This window comes from Syngnathus leptorhynchus, chromosome 2 (assembly GCF_054491065.1).
Source record: "Syngnathus leptorhynchus isolate UIUO chromosome 2, UIUO_Slep, whole genome shotgun sequence".
Taxonomy (NCBI): domain Eukaryota; kingdom Metazoa; phylum Chordata; class Actinopteri; order Syngnathiformes; family Syngnathidae; genus Syngnathus; species Syngnathus leptorhynchus.
The window spans coordinates 11,029,078-11,051,313 of NC_141196.1; the positions used below are offsets into that span (position 1 = coordinate 11,029,078).

Consider the following 22,236-nt stretch of genomic DNA (forward strand, 5'->3'; position numbering starts at 1 on the left):
TAAATCGTGCATTTCTTTATTTTTTGTCCCAAAATCAAATTTCCATATGCCCCGTTCATATATCTAAAATGCCTATAACTGTTTCATGTCTTTGTAAAAACAAATTACAAGAATGTAGGGCTGCTTTTGCAAACAGTTAGCCAGATGATTTGCATTTTCTTTCCAGGTTAATATTAGAAAAAATGAATAGATCTAACATGTCATAAGTGTGTAAGAAGTAACCAAAGACTTGGTAACCAAATAACCGGTTTATTTAATGAGCTAATGAAGTCATTCAACATAAAAAGTCTTGTAACCCACGGCAACATTTAATATATGCCTCCACATAATCTTAGTGCACAATATTAAGAGTGAATGTGGACAGTGCAGTCACTCCAAAAATGTCGATTATCAGAATTGATTTTATGCAACTATTTCTACTGCAACACATGTAACATTGACAAGATGTTATCTTATGGCATGATGAACTTGTCCATCTCCCACATCAAAAACTATCAGATTACAAAGGCAGTAGCTCAGTGTTCTTTCTACAATTACATACTAAAAGATTGCAATATCTGAGTCTTAAATTGCGATATCTATTTCTTGACATTGCGTCATTAAAAAAAAAAGTTCCATAACATTCTGAATTAATTGTCAATTGCGCCACAATTCAGAACTAAACATACAGAGAAATACAATAAAAAATACTTGAAAAAGATCAAAATTGCATGTATCCAAAATGAAGAATGGGTCAAATGATGCAGGTATGGCAGTCCATGCCAACATTGCTAGTTGGGGATTCTTGTCTTTCTCCAGGTAACATTTCAACAACTGAATCTGGCTGCTGTCATTCCAGTCCAACATCTCTTCCCAAATAAGTGTAAACAGTTCAGTCGTTAAGACCAACTTAAATAAAAAATCACAAGGGGAGGAGTAAGAGTGAGGCGGGAAAGGGAAAGAGTCTAATCCAAATGCTCTATTATTAGGACACAGAGGAGATTGGGTTTAGGGGAGAACCCATCTGAGTCAGGACCTTGTCCAGCCACTGCAGCGGCCCATGCAGGTGCACCTCGATCCAGCAGGGTGTACTGGTGACATCCTGTCTGTGGTACTCGGCTCCCCAGCCCTGGACAGATCACAGAAAGACAGAAGAATTACAGTCATACGATCAAGATATTTATTTACAAGCAAGGGAAATACTTGGTGTGCTTAATCACAGTTCGGTAATCTCGGTTGGTGATCGATGGGTTTAGTTGCACTCATCAGCAATGAACTCTCAACCCAAATGAAGTGTAATTGCTGAAGCTACAAATGTTTATCATTTATAAAATTAAAAATTCCACTGATGCAGCCGGGGTCAAAATGATATAATGTAGGAACACAGTTCAGGGTTTTCAAAAGACTCAAGACTACAATAACAGAAAATGTTGGGTTCTTTTTGGAGAAGCGAAAGACACAATAAGTGTCCGTGAACTCACTAAATATATTCGCAAGGTTGCAAACGCGCTCTTTTTAAAGGGGCCATCCTTAACACAATACACTAATATTGTGGTAACAATAACTGCATTTGGAAATTGTGATATTGTGTGAAAGTTTATCACACCTTAATAGGGAAAGATTGCAGTCAAGCTTTCTAACAAATTCGGGGAAATTAAATAGCGACAGTCCGCAGTCCTCAGTTCACCAGCACAACTGACAAGCTCCAGACCATGACGCTGTCCCCTTATACATCAACCGGAAACCTTGACTTTTTATTAATGTTGGCCAATCCTATGACTGCCATCAAAGCAAATCATTCTTGGGAGGCTTAAAAACTGCAATCTGTAGTTACTTTGGGTTCCACGTACGATAACCATGTGGCAGTCCTACCTTTACAAAGCTCATCCGGATGGTGCACATTTTGGTAAGCTCATAAACTGCCTCAAAGCCGTGGTTGACGGACTGAGCCAGAAGTTGGGCAAACTCCTGGTTGTTGAAGATCTTCAGGCTGCAGCCACTCGGGATCTTGCAGACAGTGGTGGGATGGAAGCCGTGGTGATAGTTGCAGTTACGGCTCTGGACGAAAATGCTGGTGTCACTGAGGCACTCGGCGTACACCTCGCCGCCAACGTAGTACAGGTGAACACCTGGTGCGAGACACCATTGATTGTTAGCGGTCATCAAAAGTCTTTGACCAGTCACGTGTCGATTGGTCAAACCTTTGCCAATGTGCCGCCGGGTGTTCTCAATGGTGGAGTTGCGATTGACATTGGACAGCAGCCCGAGGCAGAAGCGGTTCTTGTTGTTTGACGGATCAGTGAAGCCGTCCACTAGCACGCTGGTTGATGAAGCGTGGTAAGCCTCACCCACGCGGTTGTTGAGTTCATAGTAGACGATAGAGCACCAGTGGCTTGGCTCCTCGTACTCCACGGGCTGCACGTCTGAAACAAAACGGTCGAGTTACACGCACACCGTGGATATCTGCCCACTATAGACATTCCCCCTGGACATCACACAGGGCCTCCATACAGCTATGGCGCTATTCAACGATGACCATTGATCAAAGCTATTTTACTTGACATTGCAACATAGAGAAGCGGACAAATCAGAAGTTTCAATGCCATTTTAGAGAAACATTGAACCTTCTTGAAAACAACAGTCCAGATCAATACTCGATATTTTGTTCATCCTCTGTGTTACTGTCATGGTGGGTGCACTGCTTGTGCTTTTATTTCTTTATGAGCTTTAAGCAATAACCTTGTGCACTCCACTCACTAGCTACTGACTGAGCATTACCTTGGTAATCCAGGTGCAGAATTATTTGTGGTATAATTGTGTCAACTAGCCCGGCTGGCCAGGGTGCTGTTCTGCTTACCTCCTCTGGCCATATTCTGTGGCCCTAAACTACTGCTGCTGCTTGTTTCCATGGACTGGCTCTCCTGGCCCAGCTGCTCATCAGGAGGCATGTATGCTGGCGGTGGGGTGTCAGCTGAGACAAGTGAGGAAGAAAGAGCCAAAGAGCGGTCAGTGAGGATGAGCCACTTGCTAACGGTAAATGTCTCGCGCACACACCAGATCTGAACCATCATCGCACTATCAGTCCCACACAAAGGTGTCAGATTTCACAAGTCCCGGGACTGCCGAGCAGCCACATGCCAACTATTCCCGACAGAGATGCAATATGAGCCGTTTGAAACTGGGAGACAAACCATCCACTATACTGAGAAAAATAAACCAGTCAATGGGAAAGACTGCAAAATTTAGATGCACTGTATATTATGCCCCCGTCTAAGAATTAGGAAAATCTTCGTTTGGTTCACAAACTTCAGTCGCTTGTGAACGATACACATGGGAAGGAAGAGACACGGATAGATTGCGCTTTCAATTGGGATAAATACTTGGAGACATTTGAAATATAATCCAAGTAGGGATAGAATACCATTAAGTGTTTTCCACAAAACATGTTGGATTGCTCATAAATACATTTACCTGGGAGCTGGAATGGACTGGAAGGCCCCGAGCTGGCAGGAGAGTTGGGATAAGTACCACTGCTGGCAGGGGATGGAGGATACGGAGAGTTGGGCGAGATGGGGAAAGAGCCTCCTCCTCCTCCCCCCCCACCACCACCAGTTCCGCCACCGCCCCCGCTGTGCGGCTGCTGGAAGGACTCGGGAAAGGTGGCGTTCAGGGGCATGTGCGGCTCGTTGTGGGTCAGGTTGCGGAACTGGACGAGCAAGCTGTGCTGTGGGTTGAACTCGCTGTGGCGCGGTACCAAGACAGGGGGGAGCACTGGATGGCAGATTGAACATGGAAGAGCGAGAAAGTTGAGAGTGATGTGACAAGAGACTTCATTTGATGAATTCAAGAAATCAAAAGATGAGCGGTTTCATTTGATGAATTCAAGAAATCAAACCATGCAAGGAGATTCTTATCCAAATCTTATTGGTTTTACAACAACAAAGCCTTCATCTTTATTTGCACACTCATTTATCCTTTATTGTTGAAGTTTTCCTAATTGTTGGTCAGAAGAATAGGAAGGGGAATATGCCAAATCTTTTGACTTCTCTCTTTGATCACCCTCCAAAATTGCACACCAAGGCAAGTTTTCAATTTTGGCGATGCAATACACAGCACTGCTGATTTTGTATCTTTGGGATTGAAAATGAAATTTGTCTCGTGGCCTTCTGCGACGTAACTGAGTTTTTATGTTGCGATGTCCTTCTGACAAGTGCATCTGCTAGCATCTGCTTTGTGTCGGGACCCAGTTTCGCCATGGAGGAGGAGAATGGGAGTTTTCTTTCTTTAGGGCTACATTTTTTTTTTTTTTTCAGAGAATCTTGTGTTCATAATTAGCTAGCATAATGTGATTTCCCCCGGCCGTGTAAAAAAAATAATAATAATTTTGTAATCTAATTTTCCTTTACAGAGTGGTGTGAACAATCATGGGACTTCCCATCTAAACAAGCAATGTCCCAATTATTATAAGTTTTCCATGTCTGCAGTTCTGAGGGTGAGAATGAGATCAGACACACACAAAGCTATGATGTCATATGTTAACAGCTGTGGGCGCTAATTCGACGAAGATGTGGAAAGATAGTCTCTGGAAAATGCTTGTGAAATATGAAATGCGGGTATTGCATTACTGATCTAACCGAGATGCCGTGACGTGTGTCAAGGGCCTGAGGTATTGATTAAAAAACAGAAAAGATGTTCGAGTGTCTGAGATGCTGTGACTCATTCCAACGGGTGAACAAAGAAGTCCATGCGGCAATTTGGATCATTTCTAAATAATGACTTCGATACAATGATATATTCCTGATCAATAGCCTGAGCATGATGATGCGCTATGCACTTAGTCTGAAATGTTCATACGTTTCCAAACACTTTCTCAAGCCACACCCTTGTGGAGTCTCCGAGGCACATCATCTAATAAGAGCTCGTCATATCGATTTTCCGTGCAACGGAGGGAGCGGCCGAGCGGGCCGGATCCCTTCTCGCTTTCTGTGCATTTGCACGTCGAGGGGAATGGGAATGTTTTCAAATGTGTCATGCTTCACACGTGGACACCATACATGAATCTTCAAAGCCTTTTATATAATTTGGATGGGATGAAGGTGCGCTTACCGGGACTCTCCACTCGCTTGTAGTGATACGGGTTGATGCACACCTCTTTCTGTTTGGAGCCAAAGGGATACTCGCACACCTCCAGGGGCTTGAGCTCATGATGGGACTGCAGGTCTGGCCAGCGCCACACCCGACAGTATATGACGTGCGGCAGACCTTTACGGTGCGAAACCTGCAGCCGGCCGTCCAGCGATCTGGGAATGGTAACGCATTTGCTGGGCTGTCCGGGGCAGCTCAGGGCTTTTTCCAGGTCCTCCATTGCCCCTTTCTTCTTCTTCAGCTTTTTCACAAGAGCGTCCACTGCCTTTTCGGCCCACTTCTCCTCCTCATCTCCTTGCTTCCAGCCGAGCAGGCGCTTGACCGCTGGACTGGTGAAGGAAAAGAGACTGGACATGGAAGTCATAGTGGAAACGAGGGCAGGTCAACAGGGAGAAGGTCTGCAGGGTTGTTTTCAAGGCCCTCGCTGAGTGCTTCCACTAAGTTATTTGGAGGCTGAGATGGGGGGGAAGCGAGGAGGCTCTGGCCTTGTCTGACCAAGCACAGGAAGGAGGGGAGGGAGAGGAGTCAGCGAGCAGGACGCAGCTGCTGCTGCTCAGGAAGGGCCCTGCAGCAAGCTGTCCGGAGTCGGGTCACCGCCGCCGATGGAAGGAGGGAAGGGGTGCGGTCAGTCGGAGGGAAGAGCTCGACTGCTGTCCGACAGACGGGCTGAAGCAGCGCTTGGTGCTTTCGGTCAACATCCAGCTCCTTTTCACTTGCCACGCGCTTTTAATCCATCACGCGTCTGGAAAACACACCAGAAACATTTATTGATCATTTCAAAAGTGCTTTGAGATGACATCATCGTTGTTATTTATGCACACACGTGACACACTTGTTGTTTGGTGGTAAATATGTGCCTTGGCACAAATACTGGGAACCAGCACTGCAACAACGCAAGCAATAATGTACAGTACATCTAAAATGCCGCTGGGTGATAGTACTGACCTGTCGACGCCTTCCTATTTCCCGTCCAGCATCTTAAAACACTCAGGTATCGTACTTTATTCGAGTTTTATGATACGGGAGCTTACAAAGCTCTGTCGTCGTATGACAATGCTAAAATTAAGTCGGCATAGATTTTAGCGATCGGCAGCTCACGTGTACTTCTTTCATATTTGTTTGCTAACTGTTTGTTCGGTAAAGTGATCGAAAAGTGGACCGACGGCTGATCGCTTGTGAAAGCAGAGCATTACGTACTAACTAGCCATGGTAGGCTCATTTAATTAGCGTGTTCAACAACAAAAAAATTCCCCTCAGATAATACTAGTACAAGGATTCACTCTTAAAGTACTCACCAATCAAATTTTATTTAACCCAATGAATACGTTAACCAGAACCTTTCTTAATGAAGCAGATGATGATTCACCAATGCCATCATCAGACTCCAAGACTACCGATATCTTAAGATGGGTCCAGAATTGGCATAGATATTTGGTATTGGTATTCACCCACCTCTCCTTGAAAAAAACATCATTAAACTATACAGGTGTATAGTTAATGAGCTGTCTATTAGTGACAGTTGCAGACACTCACCAGTACAGAAAGAGGGAAATTAATCATGAAATTACAACAGTTTCATCGTCAGCCAGCATCACACATGGGTTGAGTTCTCTATTCAAGAGACTCTGTATGAGATGTTGATATGTAATGCGGTCCAAGCAACAACAACCCAAAAAACAACAACGTGTAGCCTTCAGCTGCTGTCTGGGGGCTTGTGAAAAGCCATCCTGCTAGAAAAGGATGTAACCACCAAAAGCTGTTTCCTGCCTCAATCCCTCCCTTACAGCACACAGCTGTCCAGCGCTTACTTCCATGCTTCATTGTTCTACATTCACACACACAAATGTTGGAAAAGCGCCAATGGGGGGGTCGGGGGGCATACACATGACATTACTGGCCCATAAAGTTTATTTTTCCCGACACTCACCCTACTGTTCGAACATTCAGTCAATTGGACTCACGTCAACCCCATCAGTGAGTCATAGCTGATTCATACATTGTAGGTGAGCTATGACGCTTTACATGTCGAAATAGGTACATTCTCAAACCTTCTGAAACATCCTGTATGAGGATCGTTGATGTGTGACCGGTCTTAACACAACTACACGCTGTAATTTGCATCTAGTTGACCAACCTTGTAGATAAAGCTCATCGTATGTTAACTGATAGCACTTCTTTGCACTGATGGCTCTTTGTGTCAACACGATCAGAGTACGAGTCATATCTCAATTTCGGAATTTTCTTAGAAAACATGAGTTGCGTGCTCATTTCAGCGTCATTAATTTATGCAAGTGTAGGTTAGAGCCTTGCAAAATTCTAACCTGAAAACTGAATTCATTAGGAAATGATGACCCGCATGCATTTGTGGCCTCGCTCAATTCTTCCATATTTACAGATTTGGACAGAGACAATATGGAAGAATGATTTGGTAAGGATCCCCCCCCCACCCAGAGGAAGAGCGACTGGATTCAGAGAAACGCAACTCGCCTCGTTCAAATCCCAAACAGCTGTGATTAGATCGTCCCAAAAGTCAACGCAACGTGAAAAAAACAAAAAACACTTGTTGGGATTTACGTTTGGACACACAAGAGGTAGCCAACGATGACATAGTGGCAGAGAGCTATTTGCTAACTTAGCTCTGCTAACATTACAAAACTTACCAAGAAACTGGTTAAAAAAACTCTAAACTTCTCATAACACCGTGTCCTTAAGCGATTGCATCGCGGTTTAAAGTGAACGGGAGCAAAGTATAAAAGCATAAGAAGCCCCGGGCGAGTGAATCTTCCTTGTCTTCCTCAATTCCGTGAACTTTTTGAACTACTCCAGCGGAGTTGAGCTATGCTAACTGTTAGCCTAGCTAAGTCCTTCCAGAGAAAGTGGTGAGCTCGGCGTATCGTGCAACTCCATTTAACTCTTCTTTAACATCATACCCTCAAGAACGTTAAACACACCCAGGTGGCATACCTTGACCGACGTGCGTTTCATCTAATTTGCAGAGCACCCATGTGTGACATCCAACTTTTAAAAGGAAGAATTCTCGGCTGTTCTCCGCCGCCTTATCCGTCAGTCTCGCATGCCCTCCAGATTCTGAACGCAAGTTACTGAAGGAGAGAAGAGGCGGGGTACATATCCCTCCGCTGTGCTGACAAACTAGTCCCTCCATTGACATGACGTCTAAATCAATCAGCAACACATAATAAAAACTCACATAGATTTGATTATTTTAATGATATAAGAGGTGCATATTTGTTTTCATTTAAAACGCACCAGTTTCCTGAAATCCACATTCTAAAATACATTGTATGAGAATATGCAATGAATTGCGCACCAGTTTAAACCATTATGTCACGTTTGCGTAGTAAGGTGGAATATCACAAACTATATAAATCCTAATGGAATGATCGAAAAAAAAAAAAAATCCTGGATAGTTTGGAAGCGTCTCCAAGGTTTCCGCGTCTGAGGTCTGAATTCTTCCGCGGGTCGTGCTGCGTGCGGCTCTGGGACGCCTCGTAAGTTGCTGGCTCCACTCTGTCTGGGGCTCTGTGGTTTGTTGTATATTGTTGTCCTTTGTTCCAAGCGCCACTGGCGACCGTGCTGTTAATTGCATTTCAATTAATCAGACCAGTGGACCACTCTTCCTCACGCATGTGGGCCAGCAAAGAGCTTGCCTGGGCATTTGGAAGTTTGGGTACTCCTGAAATCCTCTACAATTATTTTACAGTTTATGTACAGATTGCAGTGGCCATAACCGGACAGTGAAGGCCGAGCAACATATTAAATAATGGGATGCCTCAGTGGTCTGTATAATATTGCAAGTATGCACAAATGAGTTTAATAAACAGCTCATTACAATGAAATGGTGCATTTACAGGAGCACGTAGATTTTTGTTGTCACCCTTCAAAGGGGGTTCATCTGGGGTATTTAAAAGGATGAAGAATCAATCAGGCAACTGTAATTGGGTGTTTTATTTCCAGGTTTACATCCTATGTAAACAAAAAAAGGTGAACAACTTTAATATGTCAATAAAACAAAGCTAGGCAATATGCAGCGAGCCCGTGCATTCTCAGACATTTCTCAGTGTTTGTCATTTTAGGCCCAGTTTGCAAATACGTTCCAGTGATTGTAATTTCAAAATAATTACAAAACATGTTAGTTTCCCTTTAAAAGGGCACAAACATACATAAAACATGATGAATTGTTATGTGGAGTCTGCATATCATCGTGTGTCTCGGCTACATTCTCCAGCAACAGAAGCAAAGAGAACGACTATACTTATAATTGCAAGTGAAACACTGGTGTCATGCTGCAAAATACATGACTAGAAAACTGAAGGATGGATGATGGAGAGCAGCATTTGATCACCAACACATCTCGGTTTGAGCCATGGTCTTTGGTCCTGTTCAGCCTGAAATATTGCTTTCAGTGTCTACAGTGTACGATAGCCACAGACCAAATATACAATAAAAACAATACCAACAAAACAAAAAATCGACTTTTTCTGTAAGGAACATGAGATAATTTGCGTATACTTACTATTTAAATAGCAATCCTAGCCCAACATGTTCTAAACACAATTTAAAGCTATTCTAGACTCAACATACATGTTACATATTGTGCAGATTGTCAAAAACAGTTTAGTTAATCAGCCACTCCTTCCTATCATGCAATTGGTTACAAGATGGGAGAGTAAACCTGAAAAAGTGTGGGATTTTATGACTTGACATTTTTGTGTTCCTGTGTGCAGCAGCAAATAATGATTCATTTTGCAAAAAAATTTTTTTTTTTTTTTTTTACATTGTACTTATTTAAGTACCAAGTGTCTTGTTTACTTTCAATTGTGTGCAGTATTTTCTTTATCTTTCTTTTTTTCTCACGTTCTAATCAGCTCTCAGGCATCATTTCAGTATAATGAGCAGCATATTATTTGTTTTGTATTGCACTTAATGAGTAATACACGGTTGCTTAGTTGTAACAATCCTTGGAATAGTTTGGCAACAGATTGATTATGTGGGCAGTGTGAACTGGTCATAAGATCTTTCCTTAGACAGTAAAGAATTACAATTGTTTTGCGACAATACAAGAAATGATCAGCAATGAAGGCACTGAAAAAGGAAGTTAGAATTATATTTATTTGATGAGATGGGGCGGGGCATGGGGGGGGGGGGGGGGGGCTGGTGAGCTCGTGTGTATGTGAGAATGTGTTGAAGTCTCATTTTGTGCTGGACACTATCTGTCCTCACCGTCCAACCCAAGACTGTAGTCCGAAGCGTCCTCCGAGGGAGTGTCCATCACAGGATTGACAAAACCCTCAAATTCCGGGTCTGCATTGTCCTCCGGGTGGGTACTCACAAAATCATTCTCCCACTCCAACGCGTTTGAGTCCTCAGAGGCGGAAGTCGGGCCGCTGTGCGCTTGCTTTCCGCCGGGTCGCAAGGCTGCGCGCAGGATGTCCTCTTCTGTCCGAGATCTCTCCCAGGCTGGAAGCGCTCGGTTGATTCCTGAGAGAAAGATGACTATTTACATTATTTTCACCTCTCTCTGCTCTGAGTCACTGTGGCTTTGCCGTAGGGATGAATGCTTATTCTCTCGGTTTAGATTCTAAAACTTCATAAGTAGTAGAAGTGTCAAAATTAATTGACAACCAATCGATTATTAAATTTATCACCTCGTATTTTAACAATCGTTTAGCGCCAATGTTAACTAAAGGTATTTTTTGATTTCCCGATCTCAAAAGTTAGAATTATCTGATTCACAAAAGCAGTGATTTATTTCTTGTGTTTAATCAAAATAAGACATTTGCAACTGCTTTTACTTTGGAAAACAATGACATTCAATCCTTCTTGAGTGATATTGCTTAACTGTTGTTTAGTTCTTTTTGATCATAAAATAATACCAAATTAACTCAAATATCACTTTAGCACAAGTAAAATTGTATCTGATTATTCCATTAATGAATGGAATAATCACTTGTAAAAATATTCAATAATGACAGCTCTAATGCATGGAAGCCACAAGGTCTAACATTAGAGTAAGACGTGGATATAAATATGTTACGCAAGTAACATATTTATGTCCACGTATGTATTTTACATGACTCCATCCTAACCTTGTGACATGGTTTCAATGTATCATCTGGAAACAAGTAAGCTGAGCTCCCCAAACTAAACAATAGAATTGTACTCTCACCCTCCTCATCCTCCCACTCTAGGTCCAGTGAAGTGGCGTCATCATTGGTGGAGCGTGTCTTGGTGGTGAAATCCCAGCTGCACTCTGTGTTAGGCGTCACCACGTTTGTTTCGGAGGGAAGTCCTAAAACAGGGGAGATTATAAGCGTTTTTTGTTTTGTTTTTCTTATGTACAGTTAAGGAAATCATAGTTCCTTGTTAGCGTGGATTTCAATTAGATAAGACTGGGAGGTTGAGTTCACTCACGATTGCTTCTGAAAGCCTCAGACTGGGCTTTGACATTCTGCAGGGAGGGGTCGAAACCATCCCCGGTTTGTCTGAAACAGGTCAGGATGACAATCATAAAAACAGTCCCTCACAGCTTTGGAATGAAAACACACAAAAGTAGGGTGCAGACACAAAAGGGTGATAAGTGTATTTTACCGGCTAAATGGGAATTCAACTGAATATTAAAAAAAAAAAAGTTGTTACTTTTAAGATATTTAAAGGGAACCTCTGGCAAAATGTTCTGAACTCCTGTTTTCACGCCATTGCTGTACCATGGCGGAAATCAGTTCTCAGCTGACGTTTATAGCCGGTAATGTCCTCCATTTTGTCAGCTACGACAATGTCCATCGAGCCATTCATTTGCGATACTGCTTCCAACTACATTTCTGAATCGCTTTTTACATTTATTGTCAAATGACAAAAATGAAAAAGGACCTCTCTCCAACAAGAAAGGTTTACAAAAACTGCTGACCCGGCTGCAATTTCATCCGGCTGTCCGATGAAGGGACATGACTCACTTTCTCGTCAGAGGATCGCTGCCGCACCCATCTGCTTTCCCCCTCCTCTTCTGGCCCAAGCGCTGCAGAACAAGTCAGATATATTCAAATATCGCAGATAGCATTCTGTCATTCATTCACTCGAGGCACTGTTGCAAGACTCCACAAACAGATGAAGTGTAAACAGAAGAGCAGTGGAATGAGGCGTTATTGTATTTCAGTAGTCGTGATCTTTCATTCACAACTTTACTTCAGTCATTTTTACATCATAAAATGAGAAGAAATGAGATCTTCTGTACATGAACCAGAAGTTCAATTTTCCCATTTTGTGGCTGTACTTTGAACGACATTCTCAAAAATTATGTACTTCCCAAATGTGCAGCACGTACTCAAGGCCACCAGACAAATGAGGACTGGCACAATACAATCCTGACAAATATTCATAAAGATGGAAAAGTAGCCACAGAGCTTGCATGCCAGTCAGTAAAGAAAAGTGGTCCAGTCAACTGGCAGAAGGGAGGAGCGCCCAATGTCGCCTCACCTCCTTCCCTTTTCGTTCACGTGCCGCCCTGGCGGCCTCCCGCTGGGCAGCATTTCTAGCCTCCTCTTCTAGCCTCAAACTCTCCTCTTGTGCCTCTAACTGAGTGACATAACAAAATGAAGCAAAACATAAAGACAACAGAAAATTATCAAACAGAAAAAAAAAAAACAATGCAGCAAATGATAGGATAAGCGAAATTAGATCTCAAACGTGAAACAATAATAAAGGAGGGCCCACGAGAAATGAAAAGAATACGAGGAAGAATATTACCTCCGCTTGAAGCTTCTGGTCTATCAGGACCTGCTTTTTGGAGATGTCAGCATATCGATGCTCTCGAAGGTTTGTCAGCTCATCCTCACTGATGGGTCTGAATTAAAAACAAGAAAAAGAAGACAGACAATGCGTCAAGTTTAAATTTTGTGTTTGAAATGTGCAATTTGAAGTATTATACCTTGGGCAAGGCTGAGGGCTCTCCTCCTGCCAAAAAAGACAAACATCATTTCATTGAGAATTCATCACTGCACTACTGAACTATTTGGGCGCATTTCTTGTATTCAAAAGTGAAAGTTTCAATAATAGTGGGACCTCTGAATTTGAACGCCCTTTACATTGTACAAGCCTGCGCAAAACCAAAGAGCACAATTGCACTTACCTCATCGCTTTCTACAAGGTTTTCAAACTGCAAAATTAAAACAAATACAACAATTAGATCAAAATGCACAGTAAAGACAAGACGAGTCTCAAAGTGTAAATTGTACCTCGATTGTATAATGCTCCCCGGTGGTGCTACTGCGAAAGTATTTGGACCTGTGCGAACACAAAGGTTATTAGCAATTACAAATGTAATTCAAATGAGCTCAAGTTTGTCTTTGGATGTTTATTGAAGGTGTCGCCGACACACCTAGACTGTGTCAGGTTCAGCAGATCAACAAATGACAGAAATGGAGAAGTTACACATCACTTCAAGGCAGTGCGAGTTTGGAGCTGGGCTGTGATGGGAATTATTTACTCAAATCCTGCTACTTAAACAGTTAATTGGGATTCATTACTCCTGAATTTAGCACATTAGACTGGTGCGTTGCGTCATGAGGTTCATTTGCTTTTCTAGTGTCCATCGTTGTTTACTACATTTGAATATGCATTGTCGGTACATGGAGGAGAAGTTCCCGGTATCTCGGTGAAGTCAGAGTCTGCTCGTGACGTCACGCAAAGAATACTGTTTAAAAAAAAAAAACAACTTGAGCAAAACGACAGGTAGAATTAACACTTGGCCTCTATTGAGTCATTCAATAACTACACCGATACAAGATCCAACACATGCGAGTTATTCCATCGTAGTTATTCAATGTAATCTCAAGAGTAATGGTCACAAGGGTGGGGTTTTGTGCTCTGCTGGCACAGCCACAGCATAGGTTTATATCCCGCTGATATGGGGGTCATTTTCAGAATATATGAATTTTAACAATTGAGTCTCAAAAGGCACACAAAGACATCGCAAGTCATTCATTTTAAGCTAACCTTATTAGCAGGAAGCAAGTTCCCCATTTTAATGATGCTGTCAAGCTAGTTAGCTCACTTAGCCAAGCTCACGTATCACTTACCCGCCCCCTCTTTGGATCCTATTAGCCTCTCTTCTGAAGAGTCCTACGCAAAAAGCCCAACAGTTACCCATGGCATTTTCAAATATTACAAGGATGTCGTTGCTTCGCGTGTACTTGGCACCAAGGCAGGATTTGCATCTCCTATGCGAGACAGCGAGCTGAAGCTGCAGCACTTCCTCATCCTTCTTCCTCTTTGCCTTCCTCGGTGACAGCACCGCAAGTATCATTATCGCCCCCTATCGTCTTGATTGTCACCTGCCACAATCCATACGCATTGATATGGAATGATGGACTTGCGCATGCGTGAGTCAAGGCTATCAAACAAACAAACAGGCAGTCATTGAAATTTGGTATGACTGAACTGGACACTAAAGTTTTAAATTCTTGACGACTCATTCACTCTGTGCCACGTTTAACTACTCAAATTGAGTGTATATAATAACTGACAGTAATTTCTAAACACAAACATCCATATAGTACCTTAAATATCCGTTTTAGCAGTTCTAATAATTTTCAGGAGCGTACACCTGCCCTACACTGAATAAACTTTCCCACAGACTTGCACTGTGACTATATTTATTTAATAATCAAAATATTCATCATTTATTTCGCAAACAATCTAAAAGCTGGCCCAATACCCATATCAATGTGGACAAACTTGAACACACTCACAAAAATATAAATTCACACAAACATATGCACCCCCACCCCACACAAAAAATAATGAGACGTGCCTTCAATACTCTGCAGCAAGATCAAACTGCATGTATTTTTAATCATGTATATTGCCTGTCAAATCAGGCATCGCACGTTTTTATTTTGTGTCTTTAGTCAATATCTAAAGTTGCAAAGAAGTAGTCACTAAAGCCATCATCAGTAGGAGCACTTTCCACTTTTTTGACTTTGACCTTCCGAGCAGTGGGTAAACATCTGGGCATAAGTTTGCGTCCACTCTGAAAGAGAGATAGCTTGAGCTCAAATTCAACTCAAATATTATTCTTAAGAAAAATGATCTCGATACTACTACTTCTGGAAATATGCTGAAGTAAGAATTTGACTGGTTGGAGTCCCAATGCCAATATAATTTAAATCAGAGCAGCCAGAATTTGTGATTCTAGTGAAAATATTTTGTCCATATAGGGTTGCCATTCTCACATTCTCAACTTTTAGTATGTGTAATGTTGAATAATTCCATTGGATGCACATGTTAAATATAAAGTATCAGGGAAAGAGAGAGAAAACCTTTTGGGAAAACTTGAAATGACTTACCGTTTTCTTGGCATCAGATAGGGACCTCTCCAAGTACTTCTTCATTCTTTCTATCTGTTTCTCTCTTTGCAATCTCATCTTTTCTTCACGTTGCCTCAAAATTTAACGTGTTATACAGTGCAGTCAGTACAATAACAGGTTGACGTAGATTTCTAAGGTAACATCTACCAATGTCAAGGCATGGCTGCAGATCACAGTTAGTAAAGACATACCTGGTCCTCCTCTCGCTGTCCTTGATCTTTTGCATGGTTTCCAAACTTTCCTTGGGGATGTCCTCAATGGAGTGCAGCAGTGAAGACATCTGCTTCTCGATGCTGGCCAGCTTCTCCAGGGTGCTATGGCTGTTCACCCTGTCATCTACACAGCACCTATACACCTCTGATACTTTCTCGCCGAGCACCCTCATCATATCATCCTGCGATCGAGAGGGCAGATCCATGAAATAAAATATGTTATCTGTCCTTACATCGGTTAAATGTGGTGAAACCTGCTTTCCATTTCCTCACCTCATCTTGTGTGTTCAGCAATACGTGGAGTTTCACCTTCATTTTCAACTTTGAAGCTTTCGTTTTCTCTTCCTCAATTCGCTTGTTCATGTCATCTATTTGCTGGGTCAGAAGTTCCTCCTCTTTTTCTCTTAAAGGGGACAAAATATAGACTTTTAAGGGGTCAAGTAAAGTAAGTCAAAGTCAAGTCAAAGGTAAATTAAGTCAAAAATGTTTTTCAAACTGATAAACGGGAGAAATAATCCTTTTTTTTTGTCATCATCATATTTATAAACATGTGCCAATTACGTCCGCTTCCTGATTTCCTCCATGGACTGTTTGAGTTCCTCCAGTGTTTCCTCAGCTCTTGTAGAGTTCTTGATCAAGGACAAGTTCTGCTCAGTTAGCTCTGTCATCAGCTCAATAAGTTGCTTAGGATCAGTGAAGTACAACTCTGGGTCATCCTACGTGGATGCAACATTTAATAAGTTAGAAAAGAATACTATGCCGCAGTAGATTTCAATAAAACTGACCTCATACTCTGAAATGTCTAGTTCAGACACTTTTGTGGCCCTAAAATGTGAAGACAAATATTTAGGAAGGGTGTTTGAAAAAAATCGCAAATATTTATTTCAGGTAGTAATGGTGTGTAGAATGCTGTGTGTGGTGAACACCTGGCGCGCTCTGCAGAGGACTGTTTGGGCCGGGCACCTGCAAGGTTGCTCTCCAGTTCTGTGTGTGCAATAATCCAAAAATCAGAACAGCCAAAAAAAGAGCATCCTGTCAAGAACTTCTTACCTGGCTTGATGTCTGTGTCGTCTATCTCCTTGTTCTGTTCATCATCTGCGTTTTTTTTAACTTTGTTGAGAAGCTTTTCCCTCTGGGCTTCCTGCCACTCCGGAGGAGACAATTTGAAGAGAAGGTCCTTGTATCGTTTGTACTCTTTGAGGATTTCTTCATAGTTTGCAACTTCACTAATATGAGAAGACTTGGTTTAGATAAGCAATATACTCAGATTACCATAGTCACAGCGAGTTCTTTGTAGAAAAGGGGCACCTTCTTAACATTGATATTTCACAAGTCAACTTTTGGATCTCAGCAGTTTTCTCCTGTTTGGACTTCACCTCTTGTTCAAAACTGACAACAGAAACAACCATGGGGATTTTAAGAACGGCAATTAATTTTTGTTTCATCCTGCATTTCTAGCTAACCTTATACTTTCCATGAGTATGTTTTTACATTTTTTGGGCCTCCAAAGACTTCTTCTCATTGTCCCTCATTAACACTGCAAAGCTGTGATTGTCCTTCTCAATGATCTTCTCCAACTCCTTCAGCTCTCTCTCCTTTTTTGCGATGGCCTTGTCCATCTTACAAATCTCCGACTTCTTTGTCATTAGTGATACCTGAGGAAGAGGGGAGGTGGAGAGATGGCGGTTTCTTGGGTTAAAAAATAGAAACGCTTCTGATTTTTTTTTCCGTGTTGGAATAATTGGATGGCGAAGCCTGACCGAGGGCCTCATGTCTTTGTTTCAACAAAGCTCTTTGTCTAACTTCTTTTAACTCCCAATCATACATACCTCCCTTCTTTTCTTATCTTCTTGTATATGCCTGCAAGAGGCCCTCACTAGTTATGAGTAGAAGGCCTTTCTTCTTTGTTTAGTTCGAAAGATGTTCCGTCTCTTTAAGTCAACTATGTAGCTTTTATTCATAAAATGTTGTTGATCAGGACTGTTTTTTCTTTGTTAAGTGTTATAGAAAAAACATACATGTTGAAGTAGTTGCATATAAGTTATCCCATATTTATTCAATGTTTGTTTATGTAACTCCATACAAGTTATCTCACTTAATATCTGTTGAAGTGTTTGGACAAAAGGTATCCGATTATTTACTCAATATTATTCTTGTGTGAAACTTAGCAAGAAATTCTAGTTGCATCGTTCCACAGGAAAACGGCATTCAACACCTTTCGAGACATCTAATCACAGTCGAGGAATTAGTGGGGGGGCCACGGGGCCACTGGCCTCCGGCTGAAAAAACGCTTAAACGCTCCAAGTGCCAGGCCAGATAATTGACTTTTAAGCATTTTCTTCTTTTTCTGGAACTTTTTGTCCCCACATTTCCCCATGTCTCCCGTAGTGACCATGTACTGAATGTTTACCATCATTTTCTTCAGAATTCATTGCGTTTGTAAGAATTTTCTCGATTGTTTTGCCGATCCCCTGAGATATCCTTGGTAACCCCATAGCCCCGCAAAGGATAAAAACAGACAGAAATCAGAAGTGGTGGCACAGTGTTAGTAATGTAAATATGACCATTCTTCTGAGTTATCAAAGTCCGAGTGCAGGTGTTTACCTCCAACACTGCCTTCTGACGCTCCATGGAGATCATGTCATATTTCGATTCTCTCACGATGTTTTCTATAAATAAATAAAGACACAATGAATTCAAATGTGAGTTGTGAAGATACGTTTCCAATCGTTTTCCACTTACTTTGTTTCAACAAAGCAATCTTCAGCCCACGTCTTGCCGTTGTTTGTGTTTGGAGTGTTGGCTTATTCTTGGCTTGCTTCAGCATTTTTCCTTTCTCTTTTTCCTTCTCTTCTTCTTCCTCCTCTTTCAGCTGCTTAAAAAGTGCTTTTCTCTGCTTTGCCATCATTTGAGTAGCATGATTTGTCTTCTCGTGAATTGGGAGAGACAGGAAGTAACGCATCTCCTGAGCAAGGAGGACATGATATATAGCGACTAATAGAGTAGAACATTTGCAGACACGAACAGATACGCACCATTTGTCGATGATCTTTTTCAACTAAACTTTGTTGAAGAATGTTTTTCCCATCTAGTGAGTTTAATTGACTCTGAGTTGTCTCACTCTTAATGCTTCTCCTTCTAACATCTACAGACACACAGTGAGGAAAATATGTTTTTTTTTCAATAATTTCATTTTGTATGTAAGCATGGGACACTGCTTTACCTGGTTTGCTGGGTTTGACGCCGCCGTTCTGTTTTGATACAAAACTATCTGAGGAACTTGCCGGACATTCAGCTGTTGATAAAATAAATAAATAAATGCAGTAATGAGCTTCTGTTCTTTATGCTGTTATACGCAATACTTACTGGAATGTGGCACCATGTCTAATGTGGTTTGATGCATGTAGCCAGTGATATTTTGAACTGACTATAATTTTGCTATTGGTTGGCGACCAGGCCAGGGTGCCTCCAGCTCACCTGAGTTCTGATGAAGACAAGCAGAATAAAAAAGGATGAATGGATAGTTTGCACAAGTATAGAAACTAAACTGCATCGATATTTGGTCACTTGCATATACTGTAACAAAAAAAGTTAGCAATCGTGTAATTTTTTTCCTATGCAGCTCCTACAAATTTTTTACTCGGAAAAAAAAAATAAATAAATAAAAAAAAAAAAAAAATAAAAAAAAAAAAAAATATATATATATATATATATATATATATATATATATATATATATATATATATATATATATATATATATATATATATAACAGAAAAAAATATCATGATTATTATTAGAATTATGAATGTATGAAATGAATATATTATAAATGTATTTTAGGTTTACTGATGTATGACAAGGCAAACAATAAGTAATCGAGCGACAATCATGCCCATAAAGTTATCTTGGTCGCATTTAAATTACGTTACCCAGTAGATTTACGTTAGCATTACATCACACACGCAACCTTCACTCCGTTGAATACTATTGCGCAATATTGCTTCACAATCATTTTAAACCAACCTACTGCACTATGATGATGTCCAAGAAATTCATTAAATTTAGCAACAAGACAAAATAACGATAAAACCGTGAATAAAGAACAAGCAAGGAACTCTTCGAGCCTCTTCTGTGTACTGTTGCCATGGCAACTGGCAGTCGGGATTTATTGCTGAAATTCAATCCGCTCGTCTTCACGGGTTAACTACACTGTAGGATTCTTATAATTTAATTCTGCAGTCATTCTTATTGGACAAAAAAAGCATTTGAAATCAAAATCAAGCAGATTCATTTTGTGTGGCAATCAAATGAATTAACCGCTAGATGGCGTTAAGAAGTCATATGAACAGATTCAGCTGGCACAGACGAGAGGAAATACAATTATTTATTTTTATTGTATAAACACCGCCAACTATTTTTTTCACAATAATTAATAACATCTATAAATTGTATTTTGAAAATATGTAATTTTGTTCAGACAAAATCAAAAATATTCCTGATGTGATCTGGTAGAGTCCTCTGATTAACAATGTGCATGAGTGGGTATACTTAGAACCGAAGAGCGTCCTGTTACTCCCCCGCATCCACACATGACCCTGCACATCTCAGCTGAAAAAAAACAAAACAAAAAAAAGTAGCCCACACACTACACTCCCTTGTAGGAAATCCCAGGTTAAAATAGCGCAAACTCACGGGGGAGTGAGTTGGCCCTCAAAAGGTCACGTTGCGTAAGAAGACAAGAATTGAGACGTTCACATTTGAAGCAAGATTTGAAGCAAGCATTTCTTATATTGAGTTCTTTTTAAAAAAATCAAGCATTGGTATTGACATCATAAAGCGGTATAGAAAATGGATGGGTGGAACAATCACACACAGCTCTTTTTTTTAATATCAGTTCTTTCTTCCACTGCCCTTTAATGTATACACTAACAATTCTATTGGCTGATTTTTTTGCCATAGAAACTAGGCCCAAATCACGAGTTTTCTTGAAATTATAATTTTTTTCTTCCAGTAATTTGACAATCTTTTAAAATAAATGTGCTTCTCCCCTTGTTCAGCATTTGAACATCAAATGTTGACTGGCATTCATTCCATCACTTGGCCTGATTGCATTGAGGGCTGTGTGAGGAGGAGGAGGAGGAGGAGGAAGATGATGAAGATGAAGATGGGGATTGTCGTGCAGTAGATTTAGTACTTACTTTTTGTTGTAGCAGAGAATATGTTTCAAAATATGTTCCAAACATCACCACCACCATGTTAGCATGTTTTATTTATTTATTAAAGGCCGCATAATTCTGTCAAGCATACGAAGAGTAATTAATCAGCATAATACTCTGTAAAATGGTATCTGCCAAAGCTTTGAAATGTAATGAGTATTCACAATTGATTATAATTGGTAGCATATACGCATATGCCATTTAATTGAATTCATTATTGCACTGTGAATTGAGAATTGGAACACATTCTAAATATAGGGTGCTCACAAATTAATCCCCAGTAACAATGAATAACAATTTATTGGGTGCAAATTCAATTGTCAGTTTGACACTAAGCAAAGAAACAAATTGAATCCCACCAACATAGTAGTTTTTATTGAAGTGTTTGAATAAAAAAGTCTCATCAATTTTATGTAACAACTGCCTATTAAGAGAGGAACAATAATAAGAAGTTTGTAGTTGTTGGCGCCAGCGAATTACACAATGTAGCTGCAAAAAGAAAATGTTGTGGTAGCAATTATTTTACAATGAGCAGACAATATGAATGATTTGATCTTGTGTGACGTCCATGTAAACGATTATATCATCAGTAAAATTTGAAAAGTGACAGGTCGCTCTAAATACAATCCTCGACGGGCAGAAACAAAAACAAAAACGATAGACTGAGACAAAAGGAGGGCTGCGCCAACGTGCGAGTGGTCACAACCATCTTCAATCCCAGCCAATCAAAGCAGCTCCTTTCATCCCCCTTAAATAAATTGATTTATGAATGAAATATCTCGTGTTAGACCACCTGGCTAATCTGTGCCGATTAATGTTAGACGTTGTGTCAGCAGACCCCGGGTTCAGATCGATTTTCTGACCTTGTTACCCTCTCAGGTGAGTCTCAAACCAAATTCAAATTCACTCATCAAGGTGTCATTGATGCTAGATTTTGGTTACGAGTGAGAATGGGAAGTGGAAGAACTAGAGGTGACTCATGTGTTGTGGTGTGGTACATTGTCTTTGACATTATTACTCAACATCATTTTTGAGGATGATCACCCCCACATTTAAAAGCGGCCGTCAATCACAGATAAATCACAGATTCCTCATCAGTTCCATGTCAAAACACACAATGAATGACTCCCTACTGCAAACCCAGAGCACGAAAGTAATGAGATGGAAAGATGGAAAAATACTGGCAACAAGGACCAAGAAGAGAGAGCAGCAAACAAAGTCGTCATAACTGTACCGAATGCAATAAAGTATACACAATGTATTTGTGTGCAATGACCAGAAACAGAAATCACTTAAGTC

General features: G+C 40.9%; 3 protein-coding genes across 5 annotated transcripts; all 3 read right to left on the bottom strand.

Moving 5' to 3' along the window:
• Positions 1-229: 229 nt before the first annotated feature.
• On the bottom strand, positions 230-8,222 carry smad5 (SMAD family member 5). The gene is made up of 7 exons (XM_085906649.1): positions 8,089-8,222; positions 5,086-5,866; positions 3,451-3,750; positions 2,837-2,950; positions 2,181-2,402; positions 1,852-2,108; positions 230-1,108 (listed from the first exon to the last, which is right to left on the bottom strand). The coding sequence occupies exons 2-7, from the start codon at positions 5,486-5,488 to the stop codon at positions 965-967; spliced, it is 1,440 nt and encodes a 479-aa protein (XP_085762775.1). The 5' UTR covers positions 5,489-5,866; positions 8,089-8,222; the 3' UTR covers positions 230-964.
• An 853-nt stretch (positions 8,223-9,075) lies between these two features.
• ap1ar (adaptor related protein complex 1 associated regulatory protein) lies at positions 9,076-14,460 on the bottom strand. The gene is made up of 10 exons (XM_085906082.1): positions 14,217-14,460; positions 13,374-13,422; positions 13,268-13,294; positions 13,067-13,092; positions 12,886-12,982; positions 12,616-12,714; positions 12,096-12,157; positions 11,557-11,627; positions 11,312-11,434; positions 9,076-10,623 (listed from the first exon to the last, which is right to left on the bottom strand). The coding sequence occupies exons 1-10, from the start codon at positions 14,441-14,443 to the stop codon at positions 10,352-10,354; spliced, it is 1,053 nt and encodes a 350-aa protein (XP_085762208.1). The 5' UTR covers positions 14,444-14,460; the 3' UTR covers positions 9,076-10,351.
• LOC147060716 (cilia- and flagella-associated protein 100-like) lies at positions 14,391-20,504 on the bottom strand. Of its 3 annotated transcripts, XM_085906080.1 has the most exons (17): positions 20,414-20,471; positions 20,270-20,329; positions 19,085-19,202; positions 18,942-19,013; positions 18,754-18,863; positions 18,461-18,683; positions 18,323-18,387; positions 17,210-17,373; positions 17,027-17,107; positions 16,769-16,944; positions 16,645-16,702; positions 16,504-16,543; positions 16,280-16,434; positions 15,992-16,121; positions 15,698-15,900; positions 15,486-15,579; positions 14,868-15,169 (listed from the first exon to the last, which is right to left on the bottom strand). In XM_085906080.1, the coding sequence occupies exons 3-17, from the start codon at positions 19,119-19,121 to the stop codon at positions 15,044-15,046; spliced, it is 1,734 nt and encodes a 577-aa protein (XP_085762206.1). In that variant the 5' UTR covers positions 19,122-19,202; positions 20,270-20,329; positions 20,414-20,471; the 3' UTR covers positions 14,868-15,043. The 3 variants fall into 3 exon arrangements, with proteins under 3 accessions (XP_085762207.1, XP_085762206.1, XP_085762205.1); XM_085906081.1 differs by lacking the exon at positions 14,868-15,169 and adding an exon at positions 14,391-14,530 and having other exon boundaries at positions 20,270-20,504; XM_085906079.1 differs by having other exon boundaries at positions 20,270-20,504.
• Positions 20,505-22,236: the final 1,732 nt, after the last annotated feature.

What these genes read in the sequence shown, in the direction of transcription:
- smad5 (XM_085906649.1), bottom strand. Translation starts at nt 5,488, where the DNA reads ATGACTTCCATGTCCAGTCTCTTTTCCTTCACCAGTCCAGCGGTCAAG. An exon ending in ACAGAATATGGCCAGAGGAG is followed by an intron (nt 2,403 to 2,836) that starts GTAAGCAGAACA and finishes GTTTTGTTTCAG; the next exon opens with ACGTGCAGCCCGTGGAGTAC. An exon ending in CCGGCGGCACATTGGCAAAG is followed by an intron (nt 2,109 to 2,180) that starts GTTTGACCAATC and finishes GTCTCGCACCAG; the next exon opens with GTGTTCACCTGTACTACGTT.
- LOC147060716 (XM_085906079.1), bottom strand. Translation starts at nt 19,121, where the DNA reads ATGCATCAAACCACATTAGACATGGTGCCACATTCCA. An exon ending in CGACACAGACATCAAGCCAG is followed by an intron (nt 16,703 to 16,768) that starts GTAAGAAGTTCT and finishes TTGCACACACAG; the next exon opens with AACTGGAGAGCAACCTTGCA. An exon ending in GAGGAAATCAGGAAGCGGAC is followed by an intron (nt 16,122 to 16,279) that starts GTAATTGGCACA and finishes GTCCCCTTTAAG; the next exon opens with AGAAAAAGAGGAGGAACTTC.
- ap1ar (XM_085906082.1), bottom strand. Translation starts at nt 14,443, where the DNA reads ATGATACTTGCGGTGCTGTCACCGAGGAAGGCAAAGAGGAAGAAGGAT. An exon ending in AGCCCTCAGCCTTGCCCAAG is followed by an intron (nt 12,983 to 13,066) that starts GTATAATACTTC and finishes TTTTTAATTCAG; the next exon opens with ACCCATCAGTGAGGATGAGC. An exon ending in AGAGTGGGAGGATGAGGAGG is followed by an intron (nt 10,624 to 11,311) that starts GTGAGAGTACAA and finishes TCTTTCTCTCAG; the next exon opens with GAATCAACCGAGCGCTTCCA.